The sequence below is a fragment of the Sciurus carolinensis genome, chromosome 7, assembly GCF_902686445.1.
Source record: "Sciurus carolinensis chromosome 7, mSciCar1.2, whole genome shotgun sequence".
NCBI classification, from domain to species: Eukaryota; Metazoa; Chordata; class Mammalia; order Rodentia; family Sciuridae; genus Sciurus; species Sciurus carolinensis.
Window position 1 is genome coordinate 146,758,771 of NC_062219.1, and position 23,044 is coordinate 146,781,814.

At 46.7% G+C, this 23,044-nt stretch overlaps 1 protein-coding gene across 5 annotated transcripts in view; it reads right to left on the bottom strand.

Annotated features, from left to right (window-relative positions):
* Positions 1-49: 49 nt before the first annotated feature.
* The window catches only part of Atxn1 (ataxin 1), a 377,602-nt gene continuing 354,607 nt past the window's right edge, over positions 50-23,044 (bottom strand). For all 5 annotated transcript variants that reach the window (XM_047557706.1, XM_047557703.1, XM_047557702.1 and 2 more), the window contains 2 exons: positions 14,079-16,086; positions 50-1,243 (listed from right to left, as the gene is read on the bottom strand). In XM_047557706.1, the coding sequence (XP_047413662.1) occupies positions 713-1,243; positions 14,079-15,926 (2,379 nt within the window). In that variant the 5' untranslated portion in view covers positions 15,927-16,086 and the 3' untranslated portion in view covers positions 50-712. The remainder of the gene's footprint in view (positions 1,244-14,078; positions 16,087-23,044) is intronic.

The window sequence follows — 23,044 nt, forward strand, 5'->3', positions numbered from 1 at the left end:
ATATATATATATATATATATATATATATATATATATATATATCAGTGCAGTCAGGCCCCATAGGGGGAAATAGATACCTATATGATTAAAAGTTGCTTTTATTGTAAAATATGTTGGAGAGAAAAATGTTCTTTGAAACTGTTGGCTTTCCATCTGCCATCTGATGTCTCCCTCTGATACCCTGAAGCTGGGTTCCTGATGGTGAGTTTGCACATGGGAACCCCAGGAGGACACTGCTCTGCACCCCCAATCCCATGCTGAGAGCGAGAAGCAGAGGGAGGCAGAGAAAAAGAGATGCTCACTCGCCACCACTGCACCCGTGCACCCCACAGGCACACACCCTGCACCCCGGCAGCTCCCTTCCCGTGGAACCTTCTCTTGAAACGAGAGGGAGCCAGTGCCCACCGGATGCCTCGGTGCTGCTGGAGAAGGCAGGCACTGGTGAAGCCACATTCATGTCCACCCAGGAGGCCTGGAGCCTGGATTGTCGCTGCTCTGATGCCCCTCCACCCGCCTGCTCCCCGGCAGACACTCTCGGACAAAGCAAATGCACCAGTCTCCCGCGACACACCTGCTGTAACTCTAATGACAAGGTTAGAACAGAAACCTAAAGTAAGAGGATAACATGTAAATACTGTGTTCTTAGCCTACAGTACAGTAATCTGGATACGAATGGTTAGGGAGAGACACGTTTCCTTCCCCCGCTGGGCCTCTACTTGCCCAGGTTAGACCGGCCCTCGATGCAGATCTTAACCTCCTGAGGGATTAGCGAGGGCTTGGGAAGAGTCAAAGGTGGTTCCTCTTCTGGCTTCTCCAGTTTGCGGGTCTCCGGCGCTGACCACCTCCTCTTCCTCGTGGCCGTGGGCTTGCTGGGTTCCATTTTGGTGAGGAAGGGCGCTGCAGGCAATCCTATTTTTTCTGGAAACTTCAGTTCGCCGTTCTCAGAGAGCATCTGGACACTTCCCTGATTGATTCCGTTTTCCTGCTCGGCATACCTGTGTCTGCTGCCCGCCAGGCTGTCCGTCTTTGAGTGCTTCAGCAGGACGCTGGCAGGATCCACGGGCTGGCCCTTTTTAACAGAGCCGTTCTTCAGGTTCTTGAGGGTCAGCGAGATGCAGACATCCCCAACAGAGAGTTTGGAACACGGCAAATCAAAGAGCTGGCTGGTTCTCTCTGGGCAGCAGGATGACCAGCCCTGTCCAAACACAAAAAAAGGGTACTCTACCAAAACTTCAACGCTGACCTGCAGAGACAGTGGAGACAGAGAGGGGGGAAAGGAAGGAAACCGATGAAAACGATTGGGAAGTAAACAAGACAACTTATAAAACATCCCCTTCCCAGCAATACACTACAAATGAGCCTAACTTTCCTTTTAACCGTACTTACCATGTATAGATGCTGGGCAGAAGCCAGTGAGAAAACTGTCCAGTGTAAAAAGTCCATTCAGCATTTGAAATATTTTACTATTGGCTCTGTTCAAACAGGCCCCCAACCCTGAGCAACAGGACACATCCACTGTGTGCTCAGAGGTGAGCTGGGCTTGTGGGTAACTCAGGAGCCCAAGTTATAGGGTCTGGCACTTTATTAGCTCACTGGACAAAACACCAACATGTGCAACAGGGCTGAATATGGATCCAAGTGACTGCAAGCTCTGTGAAGAAGGCCCTCGTGTTCATCGCTATACCCCAGCCCATAGAAAGAAGGGCATTTTGCACGTGGCTGGGACCTAACAAATATTTACTGGGTAAATAAGTGTGTACTCTAGAAATTTCAGAATCACCAGTAAGGACTTGAAATGACTAGGGAAGGGTTTCCCAGGACCTGAAGGTTGGACAGTTTGAAAAGGTTTGGGAGGACACTCAAGGGCATGGTCTATCCATAAGGTCAAGCCCTAGGCACCCAGACCAGTCTGTGTTGAAAAGCAAATAGCAAAAGCATGTGAAGCGCAGTATCCCATCAACTGCCACTGCTTCTCCATGCCACGGTGTCAGGCGCCATGCGAAGGAGACCACGTGAAGACAGTTCCAGTCCCAAAGGAGATGGCAACCAAGTGGGCCAAAGAAACATGTGATCAATAACTGCCGATCAACGTGGTAGGCAGGGCGATGGAGCCTGTGGAGTGTAGAGTCACTGGAAGGCAGAGGAGTGGCGAGAAAGGAAGTTTCACTGCATGAGAATACGCTGGGCTGACGTTTACAAAATAATGAGGGTCGAGATGTGGCAGTGAGGAAGAGAGATCCCCAAAGTAGGGGTATGTGAACAAAGTTCAGATGGAGTTCAGGGGACAGTGAACTGGCCAGAGTCTCACTATTGTCACCACATTAGGCTGAGAGGCACTTGAGATTTTTAACAATTTAATTCTCCTGGATGTTTTATTTCTTTAACTTTACTTTAAAAGAAAAAGATAAAATGAAACCTCTTAAAAAGCAAAATTTTAATGGTCCTTATAGATGTAGAAGACTAGATGGTTTGGATCAACCTTCCTGCTAACGACAACTACAAGGTTTGAAAAAAAAATGCACACACACACACACAACCAGGCAAAATGCCATTTTTTTTTTTTCTTCATACAGCACTGGGCAGAAAATGAGAGTAAATAATTACTGAGTCAGATCAAGAAATGGTGATGGCCCAAAACCTGTTTGTTTGGGGGCCTCTTTTGAACATTGCAAGGCAGAGTGGTTGTGAAACCAAGTGGGCTTCTGATAATCTCAAAAGCAGCAGGGAAAGGCATTCAGGTTACATCAAGGGAGAGGGCTCTTGGGTGAACCCCACTATTTTGGGCTGTGGCCACAGAGCATTGTACCTCACAAGTAAGGATGAACCAGAAGCAAACAGGCCTTTCAAGTCCTGAACCTCAGATCTGAACCATTTCAGTTCCTAAAATTAGATCAAGGTCTTGAATTATTTCTGAAAATCATTTTGCAAATTTTGTAAAGAGGGGAGGCGTGAAGAGATCAGATATGAAAACTAGTACGGACAGTCGATAATCGAAACGGAACCATAGGAGTTTCTGAAATAGAGTCATCAGATATAGACTTTAAAAATGATTATGCTTACAATATTTAAGAAGATTAAATATGAGCTTGAGGATGATGATGGAGAACTAGAATCTAATTTTAAAAGATCCATGAAAATTCTAGAATTCAAAAAATACATCCCCCTTAAGAATGCAATGCATTTTCAACTGAATAGACACGGCTGAAGAGAAGATTAGTGAACTGGATTCCAGTAAGAGCTTTAGAAGAAATTATAGAGACTAAAACACAGAGACACAAAGATGGCCAATATGGAGGAGAAGAGATATTCGAGAAGATCTAATAATAACTTGAATCCTAAGAGCAGGTAAAAGAAAGAATGAGACAGATGTAATACCTGAGATAATGATTAAGAATTTCCACAAGACAATGAGAGACAATAGGTCATGGATTCAAGGATTGATCCCAAATCAAGAAAAATAAAAAGAAATCCTCACCTAGGTAGGCTGTTGTTAAACCAAAGATGGGACATCTCCCAAGCCTCCAGAACAAAATAAACATTACCTCCGAATAAGCAACAATTAAACTCAGAGTATATGTATCAACAAAAAATGTTAGCCAGAAGACAACACAAAATATCTTTAAAATACTAAATAAAAACTGCCAATCAGGAATTCTATAAGGAGCAAATAAATTCTTCAAGAATGAAAGCAAAATACATACTTTTTTTTTTTTTGACAAACTAAGAGAATTTATTACCAACAAGCCTATACTATAGAAAATACTAAAGAGTATTCTTTAGGTAGGAAAAAATCTTGAATCTGGACAGAAGTTTGTAGATTTGGGGAAGAATGAAGAACAATGAAAATGGTAGATGTGTGAATGAAATACAAACTTTTTTTTTTTTTTTTTTTGCGGTGCTGGGGATTGAACCCAGGGCCTTGCGCACATGAGGTAAACACTCTACCAACTGAGCTATATCCCCAGCCCTTGAATATAATCTTCCTATTGAATTTTACACACACGCATACACACAGAAACAATTAAAATACAAAAATAAAACTCCTAAAAGTAGTAAATTTCCATGTAATGCATATGGACTGTACATTGTAAGAGTAGAACTTAATCTTCTTCATCTTCCTTGATAACTCTGATTAAGGTAGTTCTAGATACATACACCATCTTTTTTTTTTTTTTTTTTTCATATATGTGGTTCTGGGATGGAACCCAGAGCCTTGTGCACTCTAAGCACATGCTCTACCACTGAGCTACATCCTCCTAGACACACTAGATACACTCTTTGAATGCCAGACTATTAGATCCACAGATGTGTTTCTAGAAGAGACAACCTTGATGAATTTCCATGGAAGTCCTTCTACTGTGTGTTTGAGCAGGAGCCCATACACATGTACATATTATTTGGGGGGAAATGCATTATTCTGGGCTATTTTAATCTTGTAGAGATAGTTAAATTATTTTTAATGCCTACTCTCTGCCAAACACTCAGGGATAAACTCTTTTTAAAAAGTGTTTTGTTTAATGCTCATAATTTATTAGTGAGACAAGTACCATGATTCCAATTTTATAAATAGTCTCAGAGATTAAATCACTTGCCTAATGTCATAGCTATTAGTTGATGGAATGGGATTTATTCCCAGTCTTTGGCCCCCAAACCAGTCTTCTTTTTCCTATGCCTCCTGACTTCTCTACCCTGTGAATGAAGACATTTCAGCACATCAAAGAGATGACTTAACATTCCCACTACCCCCAAGAGCAGTGCATCTGACTTGAAAGAAGCAGGATTCAATGGTGTAAGCTCACAGCCTTGTTTCATGGCATCTAAAATCGTGATGTAGTGTCTCATAGCCACAGTTCCAGTCACCCTATGTGTGTGTCTGACAAGGCTGATGTTCAGTTTCAAAACCATATTCATAAAAAAAAATATTCATATTGCATATGTATACATACTGGTTGAGTAGCTCTCATCTAAAATGTCTGGAGTTTTTAAAATTTTGGAACATGTGCATAAACTTTACAAGTTGAGCAGCCCTAATTCACAAATTTGAAAACCTCCAAAATTGAAAACTTTTTTGAGCATCTGTTTCCAGTCAGCTTTTTTGCTGCTATGACTAAAAGACCCAACCAGCACAACTGTAGAGGAGGAAAAGTTTATTTGAGGGCTCACAGTTTCAGAGGTCTTAGTCCATAGAAGGCTGGCTCCATTCCTCAGGGTGAGGCAGAACATCATGGCGGAAGAGTGTGGCAGAGGGAAGAAGCTCAAATGGTGATTAGGAAGCAGAGAAAGAGACTTCACTGGCCATATTCAAATACATATCCCATAGCTAAGCCCCCAATGAACCACTTCCTCCAGCCACACCCCACCAGCCTCCAGGTAACACTCAGTTATTCCCATCAAGGATTAATTCACTGATTAGGTTAATGCTAGAACCCAATCATTTCTCCTCTAAACCTTCTTGCGTTGTCTTACACATGAGCTTTTGGGGGACACTTCACATCCAAACCATAACAGTATCCTATCAGTGCTCAAAAAGTTTCAAATTTCAGATGAGAGATGCTCATCCTGCATTTGCATATGCAAATGTGAAATGCAGTTACTAGTTATAGTATCAGCTGGGGATGTCCACTGAATTCTAAGTGGGAAGACCAAACTGGAAAGGACCCTCTGAAGACCCTCTCCCAAACCTCTTAGAGCCACTAACTCAGGATGTGCAGAAGGAACAAAATCCTATTTCAAGTGGGGATTATTTAGCTGCATTTCCAAAACAAAGTTCTCAGATGTCAATATTTCATAAGAATCTACCAGACTCACAGTTTGCTCATTCCTATCTAACACCAGTTGGAGGCGATGTGATGTTTTGATACCAGATGGCCTATTTCCAAATACGATGCCTTGTTGGACCTTGCACCTCTCACAGTTGAGTCCTGGTCCTTGAGCACACTGCCTCGTTGCTGGCAGAGAGCCCGACACCTACTGATGGGCAGTTCCATGTTGTGTACACACACCACAGATGCCTCTCAGGACAGCTGATCCTTTATTTCTAACAACAACCCCGACTGAAGACACACAGTTAAATCTATGTGAGATGGTTCACTTGTTACCGAAGTATCTACAGACTAAGAAGAAATGCCTTTAAGACAGGCTCTGTAACTGACCAGTTTAAAAGTTATGATATCAATGTGTACATTTACCATGAAAGATATCCATATTTGGGGGCATTTTAGAAGTCTTTCATTATTCCCTTATCTTAAAATTCCAAAGATAGGCCTTAAAATTAAACTCTGCAGTGTGTCCCACAGCTAGCATGGTCTACTGAAAAATTCATAAAAGAAAAATAGTGGGTGGGGACAGGGAGCAACATTTTAAATGAATTCTAAAAGGAGTTGATATTAATGGAATTTATTTTAACCTTCATCACTTTGAGCTCATCTCTGGTCCCTTTTGCCTAAATTCTGGCTTTGTCTCCTGTGCCAACCTGGGAAAGATGTCAGAGGTTACCAGCAGATGAGCTCAGCTGAGTGTGTGCAAGCCAAGTTAGAGCAAGAGATGATTCCAGTAACTCCATTACTGTAGGCAGTTGATTAGATGGTTCAGGAAAACACTGTTTTTTTCCTACCTAGTCTGTACTAGATAATGTGACATTTTTTGTCTGAATGTTTGTGAACTGTAAAAAGTTTTACCCCTATCTTTGGTGAAAGTTTTAAAAATCTGGTGGCATATCTCAAAGAAGTACACCCAATCTGATTTTGTAATCAGGTGTGTCATATAGACATAAGCATTCTTAAAGCTTAACCGATCGTTAACAGTTAATTGAGAAATCCTATTACTATTTAGGACATAGTTTCTCACCTTCCACGAGGAGACAGAACTATACATGCAAAACAAGTAATTTCATAGGGCTGGGGGTGTAGCTCAGTGGTAGAGCATTTGCCTAGCACATGTGAGGTTCTGGGTTCAATTTCTACTACAAAAACACCAAGCAACTTCACAAGGGTGTACTTGGGTACAGTGCTGGCTATCATCCTGCGATGTCTGCTTGGAAGTCTACCTTGCCCTGATGGAAGCAGACCTCCCAGTTTGCCCCTGCAGGTTCTTCCCCATCTCTGCTGATGTCGCTTCCATTTTTCAAGTTGTTCAGTATCTTCTACTCTTTTTTACCTTATGTATCCAAATCATAAACCAAATCCTATCAGTTTTCTCTTCCAAATACACTATTTCTCACCACCTACCACCTCTGTCCTGGCTCAGACCTGCATCTTACTTGGCAAAAAGCTTCCAGAACAAGACTGTTCTCCCCTGTTGTAGTCATACTGGTCTTCTTGCTGGTCCTTTGACTCCCAAGACAGCTGCACCTCCAAGTCTGTGCTCCTGCCGTTCCATCCACCAGGGATCCTTTTTCCTCCTGCATTGTTGCCTCCCCTTTTCCCTAGAGAGAGCTTCTTCCCTGGCCGCCCACATCAGGGAACGACCTTGCATCTTCCCTAGTTTCCTTATATCTTTTATGCTGCTTTAATGTCCTTATATTTTTTATGTTACTTTATTTTTCCAACAGAACTTTTGATGCATTATTTTCGTACTTACATGTCTGTTTCTCTCTTCTCCTAGACTCACTGTTCTATCCGGAGGCCATGATACTAGTAGAATGAATGCTTTGCATATGGAAAAACACTGCAATGGCACAATTGACCAGCAGAGGTCAATATTGAGACAACTGAGAGACTTTGCCTTTTTTTTTTTAAACCAGCCAACACCCAGGTTTAAGGCCCTCCCTAGGGAAAGGGGCCCTGCCCTCCCACAGGGCCTGGCTCATCCCTGACTGGCAGCTGTCCAGGCTGAGCCACAGCTGCCTGGCTTAGTGCTCTTCTACTGGACGCTGCTCTCCTCATGATTTCACAAAATCAAACTTCAGTTACTTCCTGTCCACTCTAACCCCTTCAGCTGATAATCATTAATTCATTCTATGATCTCATCAGGGTTGCAAACATTTTCCAGGATGGCCTCTGATTAAACGCCAAGGAGAACAAATTCATGGGCGCGGGACCATGGACAAGCAGAGCACTTTAGGGGACTCCGGCAGCCGCACAGACCATCTTTTCATTCCATAAATACAGACAAACTCTTCATCCATAGGGTGAAATGTGAATGTGTATGGATTTTGCCCTCCGTTAGCTTGAAACCCTCCGCCTTTCATCTCTGGGGCCTTGTAGCTATTACCTCTCCCATTTCCCAGGCCAAATCTCCTGCCGTCTAGCTCCGCCACTTCCCACCCTCCTGACCCTGCTGGGACCCCTTAACATGGCTCTGATGAGAAATCTGTCCCCCTCCCGCCCCTCATCTGCCCCACTAAAACCACCACCTCCAGACAGAGGCAACACAGCCTCACTTCTGGGCTGATAACGATGGAGTTGATACCTCCTTCCTAGCCTGGCTAATGGCCGGCTTTTAAGATTGTTTTTACTTCTTCTATGTGAAAGCTCAATAAAATTCCTTTAACTACTTAGTCAATTACTGCATCTAAGCACGATATGTGTATGCACATATTTATGCTGTTTGGGTGTATATTTCACTTAGATTGGTGCTCTGTCTATATACACATATGTACATTTCACCAAAAACAGGATAAAAGAAAACAAAACGTCTGTTGTTTAGATGAGTCTCTTCTTCCTTAGCAAGAATCTCTGTTTTCGCAACTGAGAAGGGCATCTGCTTTAAAAAAACTTTTTTTTTTTTTTTGTTTTTTTTTTTTTTTTTTTTTTTGCATGACACCATCCCAAACATACACACTCTGCCTGTAGCTGGGAACAATAAAATCTCTTAGATGCTGAGTTTTAATGAATATGTCTCGCTTTTTGTGAAATTACTAGATTAGAAATTCTTAACTTCGTCTACAAGTGACATTCTGGATCCTGTTCTACCTGTAAAGAGAAGTCAAAGTGCTGTTTTTATTTTTATTTTTTTCTTGAACAGTTTGCACAACTCTGTTCTCAACATGAGGGAAAACAGAAAACCCTCTCAGTGATGACTAGGAAAGCAAGAGACCATTTACTTCAATGTTTAAAAATCGTTAATAAAATAGTCAAAACTCTTGCGTTCCATGTAAAAATATCTGTGAGTATTCTATTTAGAACATTCCATCATGTTAGCGCTAAGCCTGATTCAGCCTGCAGTACGGCATTTCAGGGTTGCTCAGGAAACCCGCAACCCTAGCACAGTGATGCCTCTGAATGCAAGTTCCAAATTGCAAACTGGGTTCTTCTCACACACTGTTGCATGGCTCGCAGAACTTTCCAGTGGGAAGATGCCATTAAGAAGCTCAATTCAGGGCAGGCCAGGAAGGACAGTGTCCACCAGCAACCATGGTAGCTCTGGCACGGCAGCCCCAGGCACCACATGGATCGCACATTCCTCCCCGCATGCATGACTCTCTTGGGGTCTTAAAATGTGAAACTACTCTGAATGATGCTATTAGGCGGGCTACAAAATCACAGAATGCACATCAGCTCAAACCCTAGTGGAAACCCTGGCATTCAGTTAATAATAATGTATCAATGCTGGTTCATCAATTGTAACAAACGTATTCTACCAATGCAGGATCTTAATACGAGGAGAAACGGCATCTGAGGGAACTCTATTTTCTGTTCAAGGTTTCATATGCCTAAAACAATTTAAAACAATAAAGTCTATCAATTTTTTTTGAAAGCTATAAACAGCAATGGTCTGTGGACACCTGCTTCAATAATACATAAAAGATCACCCATCTGGGGGCACTTACGTCACACAAAGATTAAAGGAGAGCGTTTGTTTTCTTCTTCTTTTTGTTTATTTCTTTTTCCGAGATGGGATCCTGCTACACTGATTGCCCAGGCTGATCTCAAACCCCTGGGGCTCAAGGGAATATCCGGCCTCAGCCTCTGGAGTAGCTGGGACTAGGTGCCTGGCTGTGTGTGTGTGTGTGTGTGTGTGTGTGTGTGTGTGTGTGTGTTTGATACAGTTTCTTTTTACAGTATTAGAAGAGATAGGACTTTTATGACCTTTTATGACCAAGAATTGGGGCACAGGCCAAGCAAAAGGCTTTGCATTCAGGGCAGTGACCAAATATCTATTTTTTGATACATTAGGATTTACTTCTGCCAAGCCTGGCATGGTAAATGTTGGCAAGTAAGTTGCCTTGGCTGCTAAGGACTGACTCTCTGGGCTTACTTGCTGCTTGCATGAGTGCCTTGGCTATTTTTAGGCTACAGCTAATCCATTCAATGCATAACGCTGCCACTGATGACTCACAGTCCCCAGCAGTCAAACTAAAAAATAGTGGCATGAAAGCAAAGCCACCGGTAGACGTGTGGTAAGCACATCATTATAACACGCTGCAGGAGCAGGCACACACGCCCACACCAGGATGGTCGGGGCAAGAAAATGGCACTGAATATTAAGCAGTCACCAAGGAGGCAAGGAAGCAGTCACCTCGGCAGGATCCAGGAAGCGCGAGACAGCTCTAATGACATATGGAGCTAGGAGTTTTGGAAATCAGCGGCCAAAGAGAAGTGTCAGCCGGAGCCTTTTACAAATCAATTTTACTACGACTCTGCGGAGCAAATCCTGGGTACTCTTCAGAAAAGCTGAACCCAGCGAGCGTGAGGCAGAGTGGGCAGGGTCTTCATCAGATCACACTTTGCTCACCAGCTGGGGCCATCCTGGGCAGGGGCTCCCCCTCTGGGCCCATAGCTAACAATCTCTGTGAAAGAGGAACTCTAGAGCTCCTATATCTGCACAGCTGCTCTTACCGATCCATCCCTTATGTCCAAATCATGCTCAGGAAAGCACATCCCATATGCTCACGTAGGACAGCAGGCAGTCCTTTAGCAGGCTCGGCAGAAATGGGGATTCCAGGGCACCTTGGCCATGCATGGGAAGCACCACAAGGATTCAGGCAGGGTAAAAGTAGCTTATTGTGTTTGCTGGCAAAGTTCAGACCTCTTACTAGGCTTTGAGAGACTCTCCTGTGAACTCTTTCAGAGCATGAGATCTTTTATTTACCTCTCACCAGCAAAACTCTCTCTACTCAGGTCCAATAGCACCCCAGTCGAAGCAGGTAAGGGAAACTAATGCTGCCCTAGGTCCCAGTGGAGGACAGATTCAAGTTCAGCTCATTCTGGCTCCAAGTCCTGCATTTCCCCAGCAGCTAACCTGCTTCCTACCCAAGGACATGGTGTAGTGCCCCTCATTGATGCCACTGCCTGGGAGTCCCATCTGGGACTTGCCACAGACATGTCCTCACGTTTGGAGAATACTGAGCAGGTTATATTTGGGTGTGAGACCCAAGGGAAGCAATCTGTTGTCCCTTGGGGCTCTCCTGCAGAACCAAGGCACGGCAGGCATAGCAAATCTGTCCCACCTGTGGTGACATGTGCTGCCTGTCCCGGAGCCGATGAAGGTTGCTGGGTGCACACAGTGACAGCAAACAACACCTGCAGCTCCTTTACTTCTTCCACAGCACCAGGAGGGAGGGATAGGGGACAGAAAGATGCTTTGCCTGTGCATAGCAATGCTGTGCTAGGTACGGCAAAGCCACAGGGACCAGCGACAAGGATGTGAAAACATTGTTCTCTTACGCTGCCTTGTTAGAGCATCAGCCAGAGACGACACTAGAGATCTCTTCCCACAACAGTAATTAGGAATTCAGTTCCTTAAAAGTAAGAGCTAAGCTGGGTACGGTGATGCACACCTGTAATCCCAGCAGCTCAGGAGGCTGAGGCAGGAGGATTGTGAGTTCAAACCCAGCCTCAGCAACTTGGAGAGGTCCTAAGCAACTCAGCGACATCCTGTCTCTAAAAATAAAATATAGAAAGGGCTGTGGATGTGGCTCAGTGGTTAAGCACCCTTGGGTTCAATCCCTAGTACCAAAAAAAAAAAAAAAAGCAATAGCCAAAATACCCCCCACGCCAGCTTTACACAGGATGGCTTATAACTTCTACCGTGTCTGTGTAACAACGTGCCCGAGGTCAGTAAGCTTCCCTGAATGCCCTTTAAATTTTGGTTCACAGTTGCCAATAAATATTACCAAGTCTATTCTGGAAGGGAGAGAAGCAAAAGATTAGGAAACCAAAGAGGCCCAAGAGATGATTCTGTGCCACTGGGGGCTGAACCCAGGCTCTCTATCAATGAGCTCATCCATCCCCAGTCCTCTGCTGCTCTTTGAGGGAAGGTCTAAGGTGCTGAAGCTGGCCTCACACTTGTGACCCTCCTAAATCAGTTCCTGGCTTGCTGGGATTATAGGAGTGTGTCCCCAGTCCTGGCCCCGAGAGATGATCTTGGTAAGGAATCACTTTCCTCTTGCAGAGGTGAGAGTAGCTGCAGCTGGGAGAGTTGAAGCAGCAGGCCCACACAAAGCCCAAGCCCTGCTCCCGGCTCTCTGCCTGCTGGGCCACGCCCTAGTGCACTCTGGGAAGGAGCATGGTTTTCAGAGCCAGGCACCCTTTGGGCTTTCTATTAATGCTCGTGGCTTGGCTCACAAAGTCATCTGTCCTGTAGAAAACAGTGTCTTCTTCCACAGCTTTCCCACATTCATGATTCTGCTACTCAAGTTCAGCCATGTGCACCCTATGCTTCCCTGTGGGCGAGTTAGCCATGCCAAGACGACTTGGACATCCCTCAGGCTAGGCAGGAAACCCCTCAGGGAGACACTGATGAGTGGAAGCAGCCTGTAGCCCTGGGAACCTCCAGGAAGTGGGACATCAGCTCCCTCTCCCTCGCCTTCTCTCCTTCCCCGGTCTCTCCCTCTGATGCTGAACCTGCGCCTCATGGCAAACACAGCTGGTGGAGTATTTTAGCTGTGATGATGTCAGCCAATCTGATAGGCTGCTGGATAAGATGACACACCACTGGCAGCCCCCGGGCCTTGTACTTCTTTTTCTAAGGCATGAAACCAAGCCTCCTCTTTAGCAGACCACAGTCCACTTGCCTAGCTTTCCAGAATCCCTATGCAGCAGGTAGCACAGCACGCAGGGGCTGCCCAACAGACTGGGAATGTCCCTGACAAACCTATCGCTGATTTGTACCTAGGCTGTCGGCAGAGACTCAGTGATCAGGTTATGGGAAAGCAAACAGGCCTCTGACCTTACATGCAAAGTAGTTTTTTTGTTTGTTTGTTTTAATCATATAAGCATTAATTTTGCAAAATTTTGAGCAGCAACTACAGACAGGCAGTGAGTTCTGAATAATTGTAACATTTTAAAACAATCTTGACATTTGACTTTTTTTTTTTTTTTTTTTAATCAGAACTTTTGAGAACTCTTTCTTGGGCTTTACCAAAGATTGTAAACCTACAGCGACATCTCTGCATAAAACAGTATCTGTCAGTTTTGCCATACCTAAATAATAGTAAAATCTATATTTTAAAACATGGATGTTGGCATGGTAAGAAGTGACTCTGGCCTCCAAGCTCCTCACCCGCAATTAGCAGCTTGTCCTTGCTCATCAGATGATCATTACAAGCACCCAAAGCCCTTCAGTTTTTCTCAATCAGGGTTCCTCATTCCAACCACAGAAAATAACTGGAGTGGTAAATTTTCCTTCTTTTTAATTTTAAAATGCATATTTATATCTATCAAATCTTTTAAAATTAACTTTTTGATTTTGGGATAACTGTAGATTCACATGAAGTTCTGAAACTAATACAGAGATTCCATATGCTTTTACCCAGTTTCCCTCAATGGCAGCGTCTCACGTACCTACAGACTGACATGGAGTGGTAACTTTCTTAATTGTCCCAAGGACAGTATACGACTTTGACACCTTAGTGTCTTGCTGGCCTGAGAGGATCCATTTCTCCAAGGACTAGCTAATTCCTAGAGAAATAGTCCTCTAGAACTAGTCCCGTTCTAGAAGCGTGAAGGTTAATTTGGTACAAACACGAGCCCTCAGTGGGGACTTAGGGCCTAATTTTCTAAGCATAGGAGGGAGAGGCCAAGTCTAGGTACTAAGGGGATCCCTTAATCCTGCGGTGTAGAAGCAATTTGGCTTGCAGGACGGCGGTGGCAGTGTGGCAGGGGTCCCTCTACCCGTGGAACCCTGGCGACCCCTACCTGTGCTCGGTGCTCCCCGACGGCGAACTGTATCACTGCGACGCCTGGGCTGTGGCTGTCCTCGATCCGCTCCACTGTGCTCGAGTCGATCTTGAGGTCGTTGCTTATCTCCGCGCTCTGGATGAAGTCTTCCGTTTTTAAGTCCTCCACCTTCTTGAGCTCTCCGTTGGCCAACTGGATGATGGAGCCTTTCATGAAGTAGGGCGGCAGCGTGGGGGGCGCCGCGGCGGGGGACGCCACCGACTGCACCACGGGCAGGTGGATCTGGGCCTGCACCATGGCTGGGTAGGCGGCCTGAGTGGCCAGCGCCTCGGGGTTGAAGTTCTCATTCTTGGCCAGGGCGGTGGTGACGAACGTGTGAGGCACTGCAGCGAACTGGGGCGACGACGTGACTATGGCAGAGGCTGCCCCCGACGCCTCCATGTCAGTGCTGCCCACCGGGATGAGCAGGGGCTGGGTGCCGGGGATCACCAGGTGCTGGGGCAGGCTGCCGGCGTAGGTGATTGCTTGCTGCTGGCCGCTCAGGTAGCCGATGACAGGGGGCTGGGTCCCTGCGTAGAAGGCGGTGGCTGGCAGTCCAACGGGGAGAGGCTCTGAAGCACTGTGCGTGGTCTGGATGACCGTGTGGGGTGACAGCGCGTAGGACCGGTGGCCCGGCTTCCCTAAGTGCAGGCCGCTTTTGTCGTTGAGGGTGGACGGGGAGGCCTCCCGGTGCGTGGCCTGCTGCACCTCCAGGTCGGCGGCGGGCGTGCTGCTGTTGGGCAGGACCATCACAGAGGCCCGCACCCCCGAGGGATCCCGGCCGCCGTAGTCCCCGGCGCCGGGGTGGACCACCACGTGCCTGGACTCGTACGGGTGGGGCACCGCCTTGCCGCCCGCCTTGCCCAGGCCCAGGTCTGCCGAGGACGGAGGCCCGTAGCGCCGGCTCTTCTCCATCTCCCCGTTCAGGACCTCCTTGGCCTGCATGGCCTGCTGCAGCCGGCTGCCCTCGGCTTTCTTGGTGGGCTCCCGAGGAGCGAAGTGGCCCCCGGAGTCGGTGTACTGCACCACCACCTGCGAGGAGGGCCCCAGCGTGAGCGTGTGCGGGATCATCGTCTGGTGCGGGTGGAGGTGGACCGGGATGGCCGAGGGCGAGGCCGCGCGCCCGCTGCTCTGCGGAGAGCTGGAAATGTGGACGTACTGGTTCTGCTGGGTGGGTGGCGGGGACCCGGGGGTGACGAGCCCCGGAGCCCTGCCGAGGTGCTGCGGCTGCGGCGGCTCAACCTTGTGTCCTGGCGCCTGGCTCAGACTGCCCATGTTGGCCAGCAGCGTGGAATAGGCCTCCAGCTGGGAGCGCTGGGATGGAGTGGTGGCCCCCGCGGCGGAGGCCACCGCACTGGTGACAGGGTTGGCCGATGGGGAGATCAGCTGCGAAGGGATGAAGCCGGCGTAGGGCCCGCTGTACTGGGAGGACCCGATGAACTGGAAGGTGTGCGGCAGGTGGGCGTACTGCACGGGAGACACGGGAGTCCCTGACTGCGGGGGAGGGTAGGCCGTGGGCAGCGTGGTGGCGGCGGGGACCGACCTGGGAGCGCTGGGCGGGGAGTAGTCCAGCCCGGTGGACAATGCTTTGTGTAAACCTATTCCCTGTTGTAAACCAAGCTCCACAGAGGTCCCCGTGGGCCCGTGCCTCCCGCCCCCATGGCCTCGGCCACCAGAGTTGCTGGGGAGCCATGCCACGCCCTCCGCCCGGTGGTTGTCGCTGGGCAGCGCGGTGGTGGCCTTGTCCTCGGAGGGCCGGCTGGTGGCGGGGATCTCGCGCTTCTTGGGAGGCAGGCATTCGTTGCTCCGCTCTTGGTTGGATTTCATTTTTCGCCGCGCCCCCTCCACGGTGACTGTTTCACTGTCTGGCTGGCTCTGATTTTAGTCTGATAAACGGAAAGTCACATTTGATTTCTGTAGGGGATCCAGGCTCTTCATGAGGAATCATCTCCCCGTGGGTACACTCGGCCAACAGCAGCTCGGGATTCTGGGAAGAGGAAGAGAGCAGCGAGGGCGGGAAGGAAAGAGAGAGAAAGGGAAGGAGGGGAAGGAAACAAAAATATCAGCCTCGGGGGGAAAACCGTCCTCGGCAAGATTAAGACTAAGCCCCTGGATTCAACGTGAATTCCAAAAACCTGATCACAGCCGGAGGCTTGCAGCAGATAAGACACCAGCCACGTTGCTTAGCACGTTCTGAAGGAGGCCCGTGAACACACTGAGCTGGTAGGAACTTTAAAGCACATACTCTTCCTGTGGAGTTAACAACGCCCCTAAGACATTCTCAAAACCCCCTCTCCTTCCGTTCTTCCAGGGCAGACCATGCATTTCTATACCCCAACCCGTGCATTTCTTCTTTCCCTGGATGATACAGCAAATGAAGCCACAGGAAGGACCCACCAGAAGGTCAGCTGGCCCCTGCCCTTGGAGTCAGGCCCCAGGAGGAGCAGGTTAGGAGTGCTGAGTGGTCATTGCTGGTAATTTCTGAATCTTCACCTGCCAGAGCCAGTACTCCCAAGAGTTCACCTGGCTCCAGGTCCAGACTGGAGCTATGTCCCCGCAAGGCACACACCCACTGGCTCAGTAGAGACAGCCCAAAATAGTCTGTTCTCTATAACTTTCAAAAGAATTCCCTGTACAGCCACTCATATGGTAACAGAAAGCCAAAAAAATCTGTGAGCAGGCAAAAAATGCATTTGATTATAGTTTTAAAAAAACCAAATACGATAATAGGGCTGAGGCAGTGCAAGTTTTCTTAATGAGGGTTACGTACCCCTCATCCTCTGCTTGCTTTCTCTTCCAGGCTATCTTTGAATTTTCTCCTCATCCCACCCCTCCCTTTCTCCTTGGAAAGGGCAACTCACTAGTGGCACTAGAGATGAGACCCCTTTCAGACAAATCAGACTCGTGTGTTCAAACCTGGCCATACAAATAGTGACCCTGGAGTCTTATTGACATGTCTCAGTTTCTTGGTAACCACTGGGCTCCAGTTGCCACTACTGTATGTAAACCAGTGCCCACCTGGCCTGGGACATCTTTGGAACCAATATGAATACACTGAGAAGCAGAAGGGGTGAGAAACCCCATGGGGGCTGCAGAGGTGAGCAACAGCCTGTGCTGACATCCTGAGAGTTACGGGGCTGGGCCCCGAAAATCGCAGGCCCTTGGGTTCTCCAGACCCTCTCTTTCTATGATCACATTTAAAACAAAGGCAATGAGATCGCAGCCTTCAGCTTTCGACTTTGGCCAGGCTGAAGCAACAGTGAGATCCCCCTCCCATCACCTGAATCCCAAATCTCTCCAATCTGGCGTACACTCCTCCACCCTAACTTGCAACTGTGGGGGGCAATGATTTAGTGACTCTTGCTGGTTTTGCTTCAACATCAATAGACACCTGGATGAAATGACAAATGACATAACAGAAAGCTCCTCTCCTTGATGACTTTGAGCAACATAGGAAGATGGAGTTCTAGGAACTTGGTGTCACAACATCAAAGGACGTTTCACACGACAAGAGAGGCTCTTAAAGACTACGAAACAAAAACGAAAAAGACTTGAAATATGAACGCTCAGGAAATGAAGAACCACGCTGGCATCCAAGGAGCTTTCCCTCCCCACCTGCAGGCCCTAAATAACTTCTCTCTGTACAGCCCTCGTACAAAGAGCGCAGCAGCATGTCATCCATACCCAGTGCTTACAAATCAATTATAAGGACAGAATAAAATTAGACTACGAAAGCATCAAGAAAGTTGGTCCTTGAAAAGTAATGATAATGACCTTTTATCTTCAGACTCTAAGAGTCTGAAGAAAGGGGACTGGATAAGCCCCTGTATTCTCATGTCAGTTAGCAAGGAACAGGCCTTTCTGAGATCCACTAAGAGAGAACTGTTCCAGGCGCCCCCTGCTGGTTCCATGTAGAACGGATTCAAAAAACCCCACAGGATTTCATTAGGGACGTTCATACAAGAGTGATATGTCAGAATCTGAAATGAGAACATTTGCATACAGTAGGCCCAGCCAGTAAGGGAATAGGTTAATTAGCTCAAGGCAGCTCTGGGGAAGAAAAAACAGAAGCATAAAAGTCCTTTCAGAGCCAAGTAAAATGTCAAACACATTCAGGAAGGGGCCCATTAGCAATGGAAATGTAAAATGCCAGTACAAGTGAATGCACAACACACCAAACTAGAAAACCCCTTGGAAGGTACATTAAGAGCCCAGCTTTCATAAATTCAGGAAAGAATGCTGACTTGCTTCTCAGAAGCACAGGATTTGATTTATATTGTTTATTTGAGAGAGGCTAGTTTCATGGACCCAAGATGCTAACTGGGTTGGACTTCAGCAAATGGACCATGAAGACTTATCAGCTTTGACACACAAATTCAGATTTATTCTTCTTGAACATTATCCATTAATAAACAGCATCTTATCTAGAAATTGCCAATGATAAATCAAGGATGCATTTAAAAAAAAAGTCAGAGAGACTTAGGTTGAACTACATATATCTCAACTCATCCTACTCCTAAGTTTATTGAATAAACCCTTTGTATAAATTAAAAACATCTTTTTTAAAAAAGATATAGGGTCTCACTGTGTTGCCTGGGCTGGTCTGAGGATCACTGGACTCAAGTGATCCTCTTGCCTCAGCCTCCCAAGTAGCTGGGACTACAGAGTGTGTACCCAGCCTTCTCCTAAATTTAGAACTGTTTTCCAGTGCAACATTGAGGAGCAAGGACTCTCTAATTCTAGGTTATGTGTCACTTCTCTGTGCACTCTGAGCTCTAGTGTGTATGTACATCTTCCATTGAAGGGGAAACCTGAGGGTCAGAAGTGGATCTTGCTGTATTTTCAGTCAACCACCAGAGGGCGCCATAGTACACCACCACCACATTACTGGTACATTGGGTGATTATTGGGATGAAAGAAGAGGTAATTTCTGAATGTGGAAAAAATAGAGTAGGAAAATGGAGAGAGGGAGGTGAGAGGGAGAGGGGGGAGAAAAAGGCAAGAAAGAAAGAAGAAAAAAGGAGAATGGGATGCCCACTTTTAGGGTCTCTTTCTAGTTGCAGACCAAAGGGCTCTGTGTCCTAACTCTCATCTCTGAGTACACCTGCCAACAACAGAAAGATTTCTCTGGAATATGGGCCATACACAACACTGTGAACATTAAGTTACCAAACTACATATGAATCACACTGCCTTAAACGCCATTGGAAAAGGGAAAGCGGAAGGGAAGTTAATAGATGAACCAAGACCAGTTTATTCAGAGCTTACTACCTGTGGTTTGTTTGGCAATCACTGTTCTGAAGACATTCGTCTGAAGCACTTGTGAATATCTAAAATGTAGCTTCTACACTTATATTTATTTCCTTATCAGTATTTTTAAATTTAGCTTGGTGGTAATTTGTCTTTCTCGTCACAGTCTGGTCCTCAGACCAGCAATACCAGCATCCCTGGGGCTTTTCAGAAAGGCAAAATCTGGGCCCTGCCAGAACCCGCACATTAACGAGCTCTCCAGGACATTCAGAGGCACAGTGAAAAGAAACTGAAGATTTCATTTTCTACTTCTAAACTCTTCAGCAAATTAAACACTGCTGTCCCCTTTCAAACAGAGCAGGCACAAGGAGCCACACTGGGTGCTCCAGGTACACAGAGCCGTCGGAGCCTCACAGGCAAATGGCTGAAGCTCAGTTGTTGACCGTGGGGTCATTAAACCCAACACAAGTCTGCCTAATAACTGCCCCTTTTCTCCTGACTCCTTTAAAAGCTACAAAGTAACATGTTTTTAAAAGGCTATTATAAATTCGATGCAATCAATCAACTCCAGGAAGCAAAATTGTTTAACAAAGGAAGCCCATACTTATATCTTTGCTATCATTCCATTTCAAACATGTTTTCCCTACTATCACAGATCCGGACTGAGAAGGGAAAGGAAAATGAGAAAATTCTGTGCTAGAGAAGTGAGGATATAGGCCTGCTGACTCCCAGTCCTGCAAACAACAACCAACTGCTCAGAAGAGAAGACACCCCTACAATTCGATGCATAAAGCCCTAACTCTGCCTTCCAAGGCAGCGGAATAGACCAAGTGGCCCTGCCTACACACGCGACCCTGGGTTTCTCAGCTGAAGTGAACTCATGGCTGCTTGGGGGTCTTTCCATGCACAAACAGCAGGAGAAGCAGATGCACTTATGCCTTCCTGATTTGAAAATCTGGAACCTGAAATGCTACAAAGTCTGAGGTTTTTGGAGTGCTGACATGACACCACAAGCAGAAAATTCTACACCTGAGTTCATGTGACTTGCAGCCAGAATGCAGGTATGCTAAAAATATTATATCAAATGACCTTTAGGTGATGTGGGTAAGGAGTATGTGCAACAAATGAATTTGTGTTTCAACTTGGGTCCACCCCCAAAGTATACCATTATGTGTGTTCGAACATTCCAAAAAAATTCAGAACCTAGAAATCTTTTGGTCCCAAGCAGTTTGGGTAACGGATACTTAACCTATACTGGAAAATGTGTATGACCCTTGAGGAGACACAACACCTGGATGTAATGCCAGAGGACACCAGGACAGGGCAAGGACTCTTGAAGTCCTAACTCACCAGTCTCCTTCCAGTTTTATTATGTCACCAGAGGGGAAGGTGTGTGTAGTGCCCAGGCAGAAGGCACCTCAGAAGCCCAAACCTGGCGTTCATGGAGTATCCAGGGTGGAGAAGGTGGGCTGGATGACGGCCATAATTAGATACTTTACTGATTGACAGAGCAGGTCCCAAAGGAAGTGGATCACACATTCGTTCATCAAACGCTGTGTTTCTTGGAGGTACAGCGGACCTTAATTGTTCAATGTCGGCGTGAAGCAAATGGCAGGCTACGACTCTATTTTAAGTTCTATTCTATTCCACATTTTATTAGTGTTTTGGTTATCATATTTAGAGGAAACAGAAGGCTGGAAGGTACGCTTAATGTGTTGGTTAATATTCAAATATGTCCTCAGACGCTGGAAGCAATGGCACAGAACCAAGAAAATTAAGATTAATGAGAATAAATACAAGTGCCTACCCTTGGTGTCAAGAGTGCAATTAGCCTGGTAATAAGGGGTGGAGAGATCTGGCTTCGGGATGGTTCCCATGACAAAGCCCAGGAGTTTCCTATTTCACGAGACACTCAGTATGCACCAGTAGTTTGGTAGGATTCTTAAATGGCTGAAGTAATTATAAGTTTCATTTAAAAAACACATTGTTCAGAAGTAAGGAATAAACACTGTGACCATAGATGGCACTGGTCACACCCCTACTAATGAGCAGCTGACCAGGTACACTGGACAACAGGGCGTGTCCAGGGTGGAGTGGCAGGTTGGCGAGGGATCTGGGGGCAAAGCAGCTGCCAGGATCTGCAGCCTAGGTACAGGATGCTCGGCACCATGAGAAAGAGGCAGGCTGCCCACTGAGGCAGGCCCTGCGCCACGCACGCAGAGGACGACGTAGACCATCAGGACGAACCGGGGAGCCCTGCCTTGGTTGGGTGTTTGAGCTATTTATCTATATTTCTTCCCCATTGCGAATATTTTGAGACTCTGATTCCATCCTATTCCAGATGGCTTGCTTGTGAGAATGGCCTACTTTCAAATTTCCTTCCGACTCTGTCCTCAATGGAGATGGTTATTGGTTTTGTCTTCTGCGTCTAACCTGGAGCTTCCCTGGGCAGGTAGAAAGGGATAAAGTCCCCATCCAGGCCCACCCAGGCCAGGAACCGGCCACGGAGTGGACAGGTGCCAGGGTGATTTGGAACAGCAGGCTGCCTGCAAGCCTCAACCCAACACACTTGGGGTTTCCACCCTGACTGCACCCCCGTGGTCTTGCTCCTCCAAAAGTGTGGCGAGCAGAGAAAATCAAGGGATGACATGCGACTTGTAATCCATGCTGGAGAGAGGCTACGCAAGCACCCAGAACAGAAAGGAGAGAGAAATAGTGGATATATCTTCATTTCTATCATTAATAAAATAGTAGTGGATTGATTGAGACTTCCCCCGCCCCAAGTCATGCCCACCTGGAACCCGTGAAGGTGACTTTAAAAGGGTCTTTGCAGACATAACTAAGGATCTTGAGATGACATCATTCTGGATTATCCAGATGGGTCCTAAATTCAACCACAAGCATCCTTAGAAGGACAAAGATTTGAGTCACTCAGAGGAAAAGTCGTGGTGAAGGCAGAGGCAGAGATGGGAATGACATAGTCCTGTCCTAGGCCAAGGGACACCTGGAGCCATGAGAAACTGGAAGAGGCAAGGAAGGCCTCTCCCGTGAGGGAGCACAGCCTTGTCAACACCTTGATTCTGAACTTCTACTTCCGTAAGGATAAGAGAAAAGAAGAATAAACTTCTGTTATTTTAACCCACTGCAGCAGCTCAAGGAAACTAATACGAAGAGCTTCCATTCATTGATCAACTACTACATGGCAATAAAAGCATGCCATTTACTCCTCTCAGTAGGGACGCCAAGGCTTGTTCAGGACAGAAGCAGAGGGAGAACTAGCGCTGGAAGCTGGTCCCTTGCCCCTGCAGTCCTGATGCAGGGTACACTAGCATGTGGGGTGTGGTGCACTATGGTGAGGGCAGCTTAATGGCAAGTAGGTTTTTGTTTTTTTGTTTTTTGTTTGTTTTGGAAGGTAGAAAAGAGGCGGAATGCATGAGCAAGTGGGAGAAAAATGTCCAGAGAAACCGCGGTGTACACAGACTAACTGAGGACCACGGTTGGGTGGCACTCAGTCACAGGCTGGGTGACTCAGGAAGAGAGACCAGCCTCTTTCTATTTCCCATGTAAGCAGGTTGGGGACCCCAGGCCCAGTCCCCAAGCTCCATGCCACCCACCGAATTTCAACCCAGGTCTCAGCTGTGCTGGGGCCTCCTGCACAGCGGGAGGCAGGGACCCGGGAGAGCCCATCCCCCTTC